The sequence below is a fragment of the Perissodus microlepis genome, chromosome 10, assembly GCF_051167445.1.
Source record: "Perissodus microlepis isolate ML-2025 ecotype Zambia chromosome 10, ASM5116744v1, whole genome shotgun sequence".
Taxonomy (NCBI): Eukaryota; Metazoa; Chordata; class Actinopteri; order Cichliformes; family Cichlidae; genus Perissodus; species Perissodus microlepis.
This window is the reverse complement of record NC_140470.1, coordinates 17,720,662-17,734,736: the sequence shown is the minus strand read 5'-3', so window position 1 is coordinate 17,734,736 and position 14,075 is coordinate 17,720,662. Positions and strand designations below refer to the sequence as shown.

The window sequence follows — 14,075 nt, the reverse complement described above, 5'->3', positions numbered from 1 at the left end:
CACTTTAATGTGGAAGAGAAGTTAATAAGGAAGCAGCATAAATTTTAAAAAAAATGAACAAGTGAATTCTCCTGGTATTTGCAGAGGTGAGCCAACGTTTCCCAACCACCCATCCTAATGGCAGACAGATCATGCTATCCTACCTGCTACCCTGGCTTAGTAACATTGAGCTAGTGGACACAGGTCTCTTACCTCCTGCTTCAAGTCCCTGCACACCAGAGGAAGAACCTCGAGGTCAGGCTCGGGGCCTGAGTGCATCCCCCAGCCTGAGAGGCAGCGGCTGGGGCTCCTTGCAGGCGACATCATTGGTGCTCAACAACCTCATGTTCATGACTGCTAAGGTGGGAAGACGAGTTAGTTCTTACTTGTGAAAACTCCCAAACGCACCTCTAGCTTTCTAATTAGATTTTTTTTTTCCTTTACAGTATGGAGATGAGGTTCCCGGACCAGAGATTGAGAATGCCTGGAACGCTCTAGTGTCGAATGAGAGGTGGAGCAACAACTTGCGAGTCACCCTGCAGTTCCTCATCAGCCTGTGTGGAGTTAGCAGTGACACCACATTACTGCCTTATGTAAGAGCATTTTTTAGTTAAAAAAACAAAAAGTTAAATACAGTAATCCTCACAAAGATATCATAACAAATATGCAGAAGTAATGCAAATAACCCAGAATTTCTAACTAATGCTTGCTCATCTGTTGTAGATTAAGAAGGTGGTGATTTACATGTGTCGCAATAACACCATCCAGACTATGGAGGAGCTCCTGTTTGAGCTGCAGCAGACCGACCCTGTCAACCCTGTGGTTTTGCACTGTGATAATCCTCCATTTTATCGCTTTGCTGCCAGCAACAAAGCCTCCACATCTCAGACAGGTGAGGGGATGTGTTCCTGTCGCAGTCTGTGGAGTCAAATTAGATTTTCATCTCAACACTTACCCCTGGTTTGAACTTGACAGCTTTTTTCATGTGACAGATGGATGACTCTGCTGTGTTTCTGTTAAATGTGTAGGCACCACCTCCAGTAGTAACACCGTAGTGGCTGGTCAGGAAAACCTGCCAGAGACAGATGAGACCAAAATGGTCAGAGAGAGTGAAGAACGGTAAGTCATTTTTTATACCTTATATACTTATAGTTGCAGCATGGGTTGTCATGGTGATACAGTGTTTTATTGGGTGAGACAGTCTCTCAAGAGGCTGTCATAAAGATAGCTAAAAAATGTCAGCATCGTATCAGTTACTGTATGTAGCGATGATAATACCATGAGGATATTGTCAATCAAATCTGGAAATGCTGAGTTTGACTTTAAATGTGGTGGATTTTTCACAGCCGGGCGAGGGCTCACAACAGACTGGAGTCTCGTTACAGCAACAGCTCCGGAGGCTCCTATGAGGATGAAAAAAGTAAGCCCCGACTTGGTTCTCATGAGGAATAAAGTACAATCTTTGACACACACACAGAGCCCAGGGGTTTTCACAGCTTACAGCTGTTATTTGGAGAGACTCTGAGGATGTGGACTTTTCAGTGATAAATCTTCACCATTTTAACTTTAGACTTTAATGGTAATTGTTACTGACAGTTCTTGTGCTATAACTTCTCATCCCACATATTTTTTTTTCTGGCCAGATATAGAGACTAAAAGCAAATGTTTTAAATGTGTTGTCATGCACCTTGTAATAGCGACCATTGACATTCTTGTCAAAGTAGGTTAGATGATTCCTATAATTTAAACAGCTAGCTAAGGCCCCAGTCACACAGGCCAATTCATCAACCATCTACTATACAGCTACAGACCGAACACTGACTCCAAACGCCATCTTTCAAGCTTACTCTTTGTTTCATTCATGCAAAAAACAAAGTGTAAAAATGACAACCTCGTTTGCGCTACAGTTGGTAGTATTTTTCAGACACAATAAAATGAAGTCGCAACAAAATTGAATCACAACTACAGTATTAAGGAAAGGTAAAGGTCCCTACAATAAAACAAATACCACTTTTGAGTTTTCCAGTTATGGTGGTCTGATGACGGTTGATTTAAAACTCCAGGTCTGTGGTTAACTAATAAGCTGAAGTGGAAGATTGCTGCCACTCCCCCTCCTCGGCCTGTGCTTTGAGGATTAAAGGATCAGTCCTTATGCTTTTTAAGTGAAATGGTTAATTGTGCACTACTTTTAATTCAGAATGATGGCTTTGGTGGAATATATGTTTCAGATTTTACTAACCAAATCTTTCTGTGCTCATAGATGACCCACTTCCACCTTACGCTGGATGGCTGCTGAGTATTCTCGAGACCAACCGTCCTCAGCCGTTACCCATGCCTGTTAATGGAGGCTGCTGGGCACCTCTGGTTGACTACCTTCCAGAAACTATCACACCTAGAGGACCACTGCACAGGTGCACACAAACAAACACAGATGACCTTTAGTAAACTTCTGAAAAAACAGGATCTTAGTTAGAAGAGTGATGTTACAATCAGCAGGGCCAGACAGCGTTTCAGAGACATGTTACGCCTACTTTCAGATTTTTGGATAAACTCAAGCACAGAAGGAAGCCAAGCCAGCTTGCTCAGGGTCTACTAGGAAAATAGTTCATATTAAAAGAGCTTTTCCACTTAATCTTCTCTGCCTGTCCTGACACTTCAGAGATCAATACTTTAAATAAATAAAATGAAGACTGTTGTAGAGAGCTTTGAAATCTATGATCCATGTACAGTTCATGCACTAGCACAGATTACAGGAAAATACTTGTGCTGCTCAGTGCACAAACTTATAACTCATGGAAACATCAAATGTTTCCATCAAACATGCCAAGATTTTATCGTACTCACCTAAAATTTGTGTGTTCCTCAGGTGTAACATTGCAGTGATCTTTATGACCGAGATGGTAGTGGACCACAGTGTGAGAGAAGACTGGGCTTTACACCTGCCCCTACTACTACATGCCCTCTTCTTAGGTAAGCATAACTCAACTCATGTCACGCTTGAATCGGTTAAACCCTGTATGGATTAATTTTGGGGAAAATGGGGTAAGAAGAAAAATAAGCCAAAATAACCTGCATAGAATGTATTACATGCATTTTGGAGAATGTGGAAATGCTTGATGGGTTATATAAGAAATTCCTCAGTCTCACGCTGATAAAGCGAATGAAACACGAGGTAGATCGAAAAGAACTTGAACCAAAACGAGATAAAATCAAAAAGTGCGGGTGTCAGTGTGTTTGCCACCGAAACAAACACACAAAAATAGCCTTGAGATGTTGAAGGTATTTTCTGTGACGTCCACTGAGCTCATAGCGTGACGATGTGTTTTATCGCCATCACACAGAGACGTGGACGTGGACAGGCCGTTCTCAAGTATCACAATGAAACACTTTCAATCTAGCATGTAGACACATACCTACCCCCACCCAGATGCCAGCTGTATTAATTATGCGCTCAGCATATTCTACATACTAACTTTCAAGTTCATGAGATTCAGCATCATCTGGTCTTTTTGCATGAAGTTATCCAGGAATCCATGTTTGATTGTTTAGGGTTTTTTTTTTTTTAGCTTTTTTCATTCACTGTTGCACAAATTGAGGCACAACAAGCCTTTGTAATACTACAAAAGCTGTTGTTGTCTTACTCGGTGTGTACTTCATTTTCTAGGTCTGGACCACTACAGGTCAGAGGTCTATGAACACAGCAAACGTCTCCTTCTTCACCTCCTCATTGCGCTCTCCTGCAACAACAACTTTCAGGTCAAATTTCCATTTTAATGTTTGTTATTATTAGGCCAGTTTATTACATGAAGTAGGACTGAAACTTACTTTACCGAGTTCTGCAAAGCTTTACATATTCACTGAGCAACACTTCTTTTTGGGGGTCCAGGTAATAGCCTCAGTACTGATGCTAACGAGAGAGATCAGTGACAACAAGACCCTCACAATCAAGTCCAGCTACCACACAGAGTACCAGCAGTCACGTAAGTACAAAATATTGAGTGTGTATACAAGCATTTAACAGTCCTCTGACATTTACTAGTAAGATATGACCTGATGGACCACTTTTCATTGAAAAACTAAGAAACTAAACAGTGTAGTACACAAAAATCAGATTAAAGACTCCAGAAATTATATTACTGTAGCAGTACACTTCTCTATAGCATATGTCATAATATTCCCATAGACGCACCAGACTTTTTGCGGGAGTGGCAGGCATCTCCCGTAGTGGACTCTGGTCTCAGCTCCACCTCCAACTCATCCTCTGCTAGCCTGGGTGGTGGCAGCACAGCCGGCAGTGTTGGAAATCTGCCCCTTGTAACACCCGATGACCTGGAGGATCTTGAAGATGCGCCCAATGAGACGGATGAGAAGACGAACAAACTCATTGAGTTTCTCTCCACCAGGTAAACACAACTCTGGTCATCTTTTGTGCTGTTCTCGAGGTGGACACTGCGTGTGGGTGTGATGTGCGCTTAAATTTCACTGTAGTCCACACTGTGTGAGCTGCTCGTGTAACGTTTATGTGGTGCTACTGGTGGTGGGTATACAGTGCTTGGAGTACTGTGTTGTTATTGCACAGATCATTTGGGCCACTGTGGGTGCATGAGGACATCACACCAAAGAACCCCAACTCCAAAAGCACAGAGCAGCTCAGCAACTTCCTGCGCCACGTTGTCTCTGTCTTCAAGGAGTCCAAGTCAGGTGAGAAACCACTGAATAACAGCTACAGCAGACCTCACCCAATCTTCACAAATGGAGCAATAATCGATTCATTTTAGACCTGCACAAGGGGTGAAATATGTCCATCTTCACAGACTTCCACCTGGAGCAGCAGCTTAGTGACGTGGCCTTACAGACGGCTCTGTGCAGCTCCTCGCGTCACTATGCCGGCAGATCTTTCCAGATCTTTAGAGCTCTCAAACAGCCGATCAACAACCATGCTGTCTCTGATCTGGTCTCACGCCTCGTTGAGGTGGTGGGAGAACATGGAGACGAGGTGCAGGTGAGAGAAGAGACATGTGATAGAGATGTAGTGCTTTCAACCTGATGTATTTGGTGAAGATTCACATTATTGCTGATGTTCATACCTGTACCTGTTTCAGGGCTATGTGATGGAGGTGCTGTTAACTCTGGAGTCAGTAGTGGTGAATCTAGCAGAGTGTCTGAAAAACAGTGACCTTATGGCAGCTCTTACCAGGTTAGTCTGCTTTGAATGTTAAATCTTTGGAAGTAATGCAGATAATTTGAAGATTACAACATATGTAAGGATTTAAACAGCCTTCTTCTGGTGTTTCAGAGCTACTTGATACTCCAACAGATTCAACATTTTGCTTTCATTGTGTTTGATTTGTAGGACATCCTCTCCAGACTTTGTGACAAGTGACAAACTGATGAACAGAAAGAGCACGGGTCAGCTGAACTTCCCAGGCCCAGGATTTGTCGGCCTGTCATCGCAGCGCCACCAGCGCTCCTATTCTGTCCCCAAGAAGTTCGGCGAGTGCTGCAACCAGTCGAGTGATCCCCCTCGCAGTGCAACTCTGGATCGCATACAGGCAAGAAAGGAAAATTGCTGTGTAATCTGACACCTTAATGATAAATCCTTAACACTAATTTTGTACTCGCTTTCGGTCTGCAGGCTTGCAACAGTCACGGCCTTGCACGAACAGGAAGAAGTTCAGGCTCCTGCACATCATCGACCAACCGCATTGATCCCAGCGTTCTGTCGGATCCCGCGCACGTGTCTCATCCTTCGTCAATACTGGCCACAGTCTTCTGGGTGGCGGTGTCGCTCATGGAGTCAGACTTCGAGTTTGAATACCAGATGTCACTTCGCCTCGTTCACAAGCTGCTGTCAAAGGTAGATGAGATAAAAAATAGCTGATTACAGAGGAAAATGTATGTATCTGTAAAAACAACAGTTAACTTAAAGCCAAGATTAAGCAGAAGAAAGCAAACATTCCCTGTAACCTGTGTTTTCCCTTAATGCCATGAAGACTACGTCATCCTAAGACGCTCACACTGCTGCTATTTTAAAATGAAAGCAAGCTTTAGAACCTATTAACTCAAGGCCACCACAGACCTAGCAACTGGCTATTGATTCATTCATTGTTTTAGCATCTCAGATATTCAGTTTGCAGGTTGAAGACAGTAAGTACCACAAGCAACTTTCAGCTTCACTTAAGCCAAAATCTCTCATTTCCCAGGTGCCCTTAGACAGAGCAGAGAACCGTGAGCGCCTGGAGAAGCTGCAGGCTCAGCTGAGGTGGAGCGGGTTCTCTGGGATTCAACAGCTTTTGTTGAAGGGATTTACCTCTCAGGCTACATCTGACCTGACCTTACAGCTATTCTGCCAGCTCACGCCAGTCTCCCGCGTGCCTGTTGTCGACAGCTCACAGTCTATAGGTAGGTACTGAGGATTTTATATTGTATCGTTTAGTAGTCGTACGGCAACGTGTTTCTTTTTATTTATACTGGCTGTATCTGAAGTTCAAACTCTTCTCCCTGTGTAGGCTTTCCTCTGAATGTGCTGTGTCTGCTTCCTCACCTGGTCCAGCACTTTAGCCACCCAAATCAGTTTTGTAAGGAAAGTGCTGAGAGGATTGCACAGGTACTGCAATACTATGGATTCTTCACGTGGGCTGAGTCTAGGCTTTAGTTTGCTTTTTCTTTACTTCCTTTGACTTTTTTTTAGGTTTGTTAGACAAACAGTAAAGATGTACATTTGGAGAAAGATAAAAAGCCAGAGTGGATTGGAAAAACCTGACATTTCAAAACACTGAAGAACAACTAAAATATCAAAAAAGGCAATATTTCTCACATAACGTGTCTGCTTTTTTGTTTACTTTCTCAGGTATGTTTGGTGGAAAAGAACACAAAGCTGTCCCATCTGGCACATGTGATGACGCTCTATAAGACACGTTCCTACACGAGGGACCCTTTCTCCTGGGTCAGCGTGGTTTGCCGCTACCTTCACGAGGCTTTCTCTGACATAACGCTCAACATGGTCACCTATATGGCTGAGGTAAGTGCTTCTATATATGAAAATATGTCTTATCTTTCTCTATTTTTAGGATTGTACATTCATTGGATGTTTCTATGGAAGCTGGTGCAAGAATGTTGAGTGAGTTGTTTGTGCTGATTATTTGTTGGAAGCCTGTCCTGTTCACTGTTCAGCCAGTTGTTAAAGGACAATCCAATAATTTACAGTCAAGTTGGTTATACACATATTGACTTTGCCCTTAAGCAAGATTGGGTTTGTGTCTGCGTGCTTACTGAATGTCACTTTCTCTCTCCCAGCTGCTGGATAAGGGACTTCCCAGTATGCAACAGTCTCTCCTCCAAATCATCTACTGTCTGCTTAGCCACATGGACCTGACTGCTGTGCAGGTCAAACAGTTCAACGCTGATGTCCTGAAGACCATTGAGAAGTTTGTCCAGGTGAGTGTCGCACAGTACTTGGTCTTCATATTAGAGAAATGCACTGCATGCACTGCTGTTTCTCTTACTCTGTCTTTCTCTTACACTGTTTGACATGTGACTTTATAGACAGTACACTGGAAGGATGCCTTAAACATCTTGAAGCTGGTGGTATCACGCTCTGCCAGCCTTGTTCATCCAGTGTATGGCCACACACAGGGTGATCTTTCCAACCTAGAGGTCAGCAGAGTGTGGGACGGCTCCGCTAAAGCTCTCCCTGGGAAAACTCTGGATTTCACATTTGACATCTCTGAGGTAAGAAAGCTGCTGCTACTGAGCTTCTTTTTGTAAATGCCCATCATTGACTTGCAGTTACAGTACACCCCCATGTTTTGCTAGGTCATAAATAGAAAAGGATTTCCTCAACGCATGCAATATGCAAAGCATCAAAAAATTTGCATGTCTTTCTGTTTGTTATCTTCCTAGACACCGGTGATCGGGCGCCGTTTTGATGAGCTCCAAGGATCAGGGGGTAGAGAGGGGAAAGCCAGAGCCATGGCTGTGACCCGCAGTACTTCCTCCACTTCTTCTGGATCCAATTCCAACACCATTCTGGTGCCTGTCAGCTGGAGGCGACCACAGTTATCTCAGGTAGCATCAATGCCCAAAACTAAGGTTTCACATCAGTGCTGCTTGGTTTTGTAAGACTTGTAAAAGAATATTATATTAAAATGTGTTGATCAAGTCATTCTTCTTTAGCATACTGACCTCAAATAGCCCAAGAAAAACAGATTTAAAACTTTCTGTTTATAACATGCTTAGAAATTATCCCTTGATCATCAAAGCTTGAGGCATGTGAAGCGAGAAGAAAATCCATCACTTTACCGATGAGTTTTTCTCCTACATGCAGAAAAGAACCAGAGAGAAGCTGGTGAGCGTTTTGTCTCTATGTGGACAAGAAGTTGGACTTACCAAGAACCCATCTGTAAGCTAACTTTGTTGTTGTACTTGTTCTTTATGTACACAGTCAACAAAATTCAAGCTTGTATTTCTGTTTGGTTTTTTTTCTATTTTGTAGTAAAACCTCTAAAGTTTTCTGGGGATGTTTCTGTTATTAAGATGGCTTCACTAATTGCCTCTGACAAGTCTAAAAACCTGTTTCTGTCTTCTTGTCAGGTGATCTTCTCATCCTGTGGTGACTTGGACATGATGGAGGTGCGGGAGAGCGGCGTGTCATCTGAGGACGGTGGTACCAGAGAGGACACATTAGATGACACCGCCAGTGAGCAGCAGTTTAGGGTATTCAGAGACTTTGACTTCCTGGATGTGGAGCTGGAGGATGGAGAGGTGAGAGTCACAATAATACTGTATTTCACCTGTGGTCATTTGATTTATGCTGACACAGTGGTCCTTTCTTTCATTTTACCTTTACTGTGTCTTTCAACTTATCCACCTGTCTTTCTTCAACATATTTGAAAAGTATTTCTCTGTCCTCCCACCTCATCTCTTTCTCTCTAACTCTGTCTCTCTCTTTCTTCCCCTCGCTGCCTAGGAGCTCCAGGTAAGTCCCTCACACTGAGTACTTAACATTAGCCTTCATCAGCTCTTTGGTGTTCCCGCCTCTTTTGTTTTGCTCTGGAACGTAAAAACAAAATCATCTTTGTGCTTCATTTTGTTCTCACGGCTTGATTGCAGAACGACATTTATGACAACACTGCTATTTTTTAAATAGAGATAAATATATTATAGTTATTATAAAAGATAATTTTACAGGCTGAAAACAACCTTTCCAGCATATAAGCATATATTCATGCCATGAATAACAGTCCATCTTGCATCTTGTGCTTGTAACTAAAGCAATTATTTTGTGTTTTGAGAGATTAAAGTAAAAATGTTTCCTTCATCGCAGGGATTTTACTTCTACCGTTCATTGTGTCCATGTCTTCCAACATGTATGTGTGTGTTTGTTGTTGTTTTGTTTTTTTAAATCTAGGGTGAGACTGTCGATAACTTTAACTGGGGTGTGCGCCGGCGATCTCTGGACAGCACAGAGCTGGGCGACCTGCTGGAGGAGAGCCAGCACTCAGGCAGTACCCCCAGTCTGGGTCACGAAGACCCTCACGATTCAGACGAGTCATCAGAGGAAGAGGAGTCTTCAACTAGCCAGAGCCTCTCCCATTCTCAGCTTGTGTGTAGCATTAGCTGCTGAATCAACACATTCAAAATCCTCTGAAGCCTTAAAAGGCTTATTATTATTCCTGAGTCAACATTCATGATTTGCCTCCCTGTTCCAGACCAACCCGTCTCCATCAGAGGAAACCAATCACACCGATTCTCTGTCTACTTCATACGACACATCTGCTGACCCCCAGTCCCTCAACGCCACCACCCCGAGCCAGGGAGTTCTCCATGACGATCACATTGGTCTACATGTGAGAAATAATAGACTTGGACGTGGATGTGTTGTTTGCCTAGATACATTTTGAAACATCAAAAATGTAATGCTTTTGTTTTCTCAGGTGAGGGTGTGTGGTGAGGACGAGGACACTCAGGCCCAGGATGATGAACTGTCGCTGAGTGTCAACGAGCTCCCCCCCGGCTCCGACTGTGGAGAGAGCTTCACTCTGGATTTGCCGGGGCAACCTCAAAATCAGCTGCCAAATATGGGCCGTGGTCTTAACCCAGACTACTGCCAGCCTCCACTGGATTTTCTAGACCCAAACTGTCTGCCCAGGTAAGTTTGAAAGACAGGATTTAAATATTAATCCCTGCATGCTGAATACACTGCTGGATTGTTGCCGGAGTCTCTGTCAGGGTTTTTCCTACCGTAAAAACTTTTGGTGGCACACTGAAAGAAGTTTTAGCTCAAGCCAAAGGAAAATCACCAGTTTTGTTGCGTTTGATCAACAATAGAAACTGTGATAATGACCAAAAATGGCAGAAAATGTAGAGTGCAACAGAAAATGACTCCCAAAGCGTAACTACTAAGCCAGGAAAAACCTAATGGGACATTTTTCATGGATGTTTTGCCTATTTTGTGCTATTTTTAACATTTTTGAGATATTATTAAACCCTGTTAGATACATTTTTCAAATACTTATTGTACTGGGTGCAAACAGCACAGACTCACTTCTTTCTCATCTCTGTTGTTACAGCTTGCGTGATGATGTTGATGATTTGGAGGACCTTGGGTTTCCTCCTCCCCCCTCTCCATTTTTTTCCGCCATCTTGGCAGCGTTCCAACCCACGGTGTGTGACGATGCCGAGGAGGCATGGCGCTGCCACATCAACCAGCTTGTAACAGACTCAGATGGGTCATGTGCTGTCTACACATTTCAGGTCTTCTCATCACTCTTTAAGGTACATCACATGAAGGATTACCTTTAGGGGTTTTTTTTGTTTGTTTTTTTATGTTTGTTGTTTTTTGTACCCCTATTTTTTTATAATTAGAAATTATATCTCTTTCATTAGCATGACTTACAGTACAGTGTCTTTTTCCAGAACATCCAGGGAAAATTCTGCACCTTAACAAAAGATGTTGCCACTTATCTTGGCGAGGGATTAAGAGGCATTGGATCAAAGTTTCTCAGGTCCTCACAGATGCTCACCACATGCTCAGATTGTCCTACCATTTACATTGATGCTGACACGGTGAGTACAGTTGGCAGGCTTCTTGCTGATCACAGTATTGTAGCTGCTTCAGTCTATGGGAGTCTAAAAAACCCAAAGACAAGTCTAATACTGAGCTCATTTTTACTGCTCCTTTCTTCTTGTTGGTCTGTATAGATCATGTCCTATGGCCTCCTCGAAAAGATGAAGTTCAGTGCACTGGAGCTGCAAGAGTACCTGGATACTTACAACACCAAAGAGGAGGCTGCTGTATTGGTAAGTGCACGTTTACTTATCTCCTCCTTCAAATGTGTGCCAGATAAAATATTTACCACCTTTTCTTCTGTCCACTCCTCTTTCCAATGAAGTTTTCCGTTTTTTGTCTTTCAGTGGCTCAGGAACTGTAAGGACACATTTCCCAGATGTCCTGGTGACAGTGTGGTTACCTGCCAACCTGGAGATTCAGAGGAGAAGGTACAAACAACTTTATTTATTATTTACTGTACCAATAAAAGCACAAATTTTTACTGGCAAATTGATTCAGTCTATGTAGCTTAATCTTTGTGTTGTATTAATGGCTTTCTTTCTCTGAAATGTTTGCCCTCTTTGCATGCTGGCTCTGTCTCTATAACGTTATATCCTCCTGAAATTTCTTTTCCGTGCCGGAGTCGTTAAGTTTAAAGTTGCTGTTTTTTCTCTACAGTGTTGATTAATTCTTGGCAGCCTGGCTGTAAACAGTCAGGATTTTTAACTTGCTGTGCATGTGTTTGATTGATACTTTGTCTTCCTCTCACTTCACTCTTGATGCCCTAACATGCTCTCTCGCTGTCTAGCAAATGGAGTCTCTTGCAGTAAGTTCTCTTCACTTCACTCTAGATTCCTCTTAAACTGCTTAATTAACTTTGCACAACTGAATCTGTCAGTTTTGTTGTCACGTGTTTGTATTCCTTTGCATGTGCCTACAACAATTTGTGATTGTGATTGTTTGTGATCTCTGCTTCTGAAAAATCTTAGCTTTTTTTGTCACTTGTGTCTTCCAGCAACTGGAGCTTTGTCAGAGGCTTTACAAGCTTCACTTTCAGCTCCTCCTTCTGTTCCAGTCCTACTGCTCGCTCATTGGTCAAGTTCATTCAATAAGCTCCGTGCCTGAGGTGAGTCAAATCATTCTTCATTAAGTGTGACTTGCAGGCTAACAGAGGAACATGCTGGTTCCCTTATGTCTATGTGAGAGGATTCAGAGTCCAAGTAATTCACAATCAAACACATTAAATACCAAGATCTGCATGACTGTTGTTGTTCTAAATTTATTAGTTAAACATTAAATGTCCATCAAATTTGAGGTTTTCTAGGTCAGTGTGATTGATATCAACTAGGGCAATTTCCCCTTGTGACTTGGTCTTTCCTTGTATCATCCAGCTGTATGATAAGGAACATTCTAATAAAAATGTCTATGATATATAGAGCCACATTATTTTTATTTAAATAGACATATGCTTTTATAAGTATATGTATGGTTTACTAGTTAAATTAAAATGATGTTGACCCTTAGAAAAACCCTGCTACACTGCAGACTTAATCTTGAGCATTTAATCTTTTAATATAGACATAAATTTCACATACACACTCACCCACCACCATCTGTTGTCCCTCCACCTCTTAGCTGCTGAACATGTCTCGAGAGCTTACTGATCTGAAGAGCAGCCTGCAGGCAGCAGAGGCAGCCGTAGCCAGCGACTTGGAACACAAACACTTGGCCCACACTCACTCACACGCCACCCAGGTGGCAGCCATGGTTGTGCCCAGCTTCCCCACCTCAGAGGCAGCGGTGCAGGCCATACTGGAGTGCCTTAGGAACCATGAGTTCACCAAAGCCGTGCGCTACATCCAGGAATGCAGGTGAGCAGCACGAGGCCATCAGCATACATGAGTGTATCCTGGGATTTAATGATTTTATTATTTTGTCTCAACGTAAAAGAACAAATGATCCAAAAAATGACCATGTGAACACACTGTGTCCCCATCACTTTCTCCAATCTTTACAAATGATTTTGAAGTATATAATAAGTAGACATTATAAAGGGCTGTCATTCCTGGCTGAGAAACTTAAGCTTGGGAGATGTTGAGGTCTATCTATCTCTCTTGTGCTTCTGTACGCAGATGATATTGTAGTATTGACAGAATCAGAGCTTCAGATGGCTTTAGATGGAGTAGAAAGATGTTGTGTAGGCAGGAAAGTGTAAATCCTAATGAAAGTAAAATTGTAATGTTTGCATGAGGTAAAGTAGGACAGTTCTGTGGCTTTAAATTTGGAAATCCTGTAATACAAATAGAGGAGGATCTAAGGAGCTTGGAATGAAAAGTGACTGAACTTCTTTAAATGTCTTGAAGATGTTTCACCTCTCATCCAAGAAGCTTCTTCAGTTCTTAGACCAAATGATGAAGACTTCCAGATTTTAAGCCCTAGAGGGGATTGCCCCGCAAGAGGGTCGTTGACCCACTATTACTCATGTGGCTCATCACATGATCCAAGGTGTGAAAAAAAGGGCGTGGTTCATTATCAGCATAAGCTTCGGGTGAAACCATTGTTAGACCTTGCCTCACCCTATCATTTGACTTATTGAGATCAAGAAGTGGGGAGATTTAAGTTGATAAAGATAAAGTTAAATGTAGGATGATTGGTTTTAGGTTTAGATTATCTAATGGAAATAGGAATAAACTGTACTTTTAATGTCTATTTTTCCAAAGAATCAATATGATAAAGGTGTTTCGAAGTTACGGTTAGGGAAGTTAAAACAAATATTTGATTATACGGGATTTTCTTATTTATGGGGATATACCGGAGTGGTGAATGACCGCTATATAAAAGCAGCTGTTAAGATGAGAATATCCAAACCTGAGGCAAAATTGATAGACCTGATATGTTTAACAATAGCATCTGTATAAATTACAGAATATTTAGGCAAGAGTTCGAACTGAAAAATTACTTGCGTAGTTTATTCTATATGGTGTTATTTGGCAAGGTATAGATGTGGATCTAGTGGCATTCCTGTACTTATGGACAAATTTTATCA

General features: G+C 42.3%; 1 protein-coding gene across 7 annotated transcripts in view; it reads left to right on the top strand.

The window, feature by feature from the left end:
- fryb (furry homolog b (Drosophila)) overlaps positions 1–14,075 on the top strand; it is a 53,866-nt gene that overhangs the window by 36,883 nt on the left and 2,908 nt on the right. For 3 of the 7 annotated variants that reach the window (XM_084940426.1, XM_084940422.1, XM_084940427.1), the window contains exons 33-66: positions 85–341; positions 426–572; positions 703–871; positions 1,008–1,098; positions 1,326–1,399; positions 2,240–2,390; positions 2,846–2,949; positions 3,644–3,735; positions 3,866–3,959; positions 4,163–4,382; positions 4,529–4,680; positions 4,794–4,981; positions 5,082–5,176; positions 5,333–5,531; positions 5,615–5,836; positions 6,183–6,381; positions 6,489–6,586; positions 6,830–7,000; positions 7,276–7,416; positions 7,525–7,710; positions 7,882–8,046; positions 8,306–8,380; positions 8,572–8,742; positions 8,948–8,956; positions 9,389–9,583; positions 9,690–9,827; positions 9,915–10,129; positions 10,551–10,755; positions 10,897–11,046; positions 11,182–11,280; positions 11,395–11,478; positions 11,838–11,855; positions 12,045–12,155; positions 12,665–12,900. In XM_084940426.1, the coding sequence (XP_084796552.1) occupies positions 85–341; positions 426–572; positions 703–871; positions 1,008–1,098; positions 1,326–1,399; positions 2,240–2,390; positions 2,846–2,949; positions 3,644–3,735; positions 3,866–3,959; positions 4,163–4,382; positions 4,529–4,680; positions 4,794–4,981; positions 5,082–5,176; positions 5,333–5,531; positions 5,615–5,836; positions 6,183–6,381; positions 6,489–6,586; positions 6,830–7,000; positions 7,276–7,416; positions 7,525–7,710; positions 7,882–8,046; positions 8,306–8,380; positions 8,572–8,742; positions 8,948–8,956; positions 9,389–9,583; positions 9,690–9,827; positions 9,915–10,129; positions 10,551–10,755; positions 10,897–11,046; positions 11,182–11,280; positions 11,395–11,478; positions 11,838–11,855; positions 12,045–12,155; positions 12,665–12,900 (4,921 nt within the window). The remainder of the gene's footprint in view (positions 1–84; positions 342–425; positions 573–702; positions 872–1,007; positions 1,099–1,325; positions 1,400–2,239; positions 2,391–2,845; positions 2,950–3,643; positions 3,736–3,865; positions 3,960–4,162; positions 4,383–4,528; positions 4,681–4,793; positions 4,982–5,081; positions 5,177–5,332; positions 5,532–5,614; positions 5,837–6,182; positions 6,382–6,488; positions 6,587–6,829; positions 7,001–7,275; positions 7,417–7,524; positions 7,711–7,881; positions 8,047–8,305; positions 8,381–8,571; positions 8,743–8,947; positions 8,957–9,388; positions 9,584–9,689; positions 9,828–9,914; positions 10,130–10,550; positions 10,756–10,896; positions 11,047–11,181; positions 11,281–11,394; positions 11,479–11,837; positions 11,856–12,044; positions 12,156–12,664; positions 12,901–14,075) is intronic. The other 4 variants (XM_084940425.1, XM_084940428.1, XM_084940424.1 and 1 more) reach the window with 3 other exon arrangements.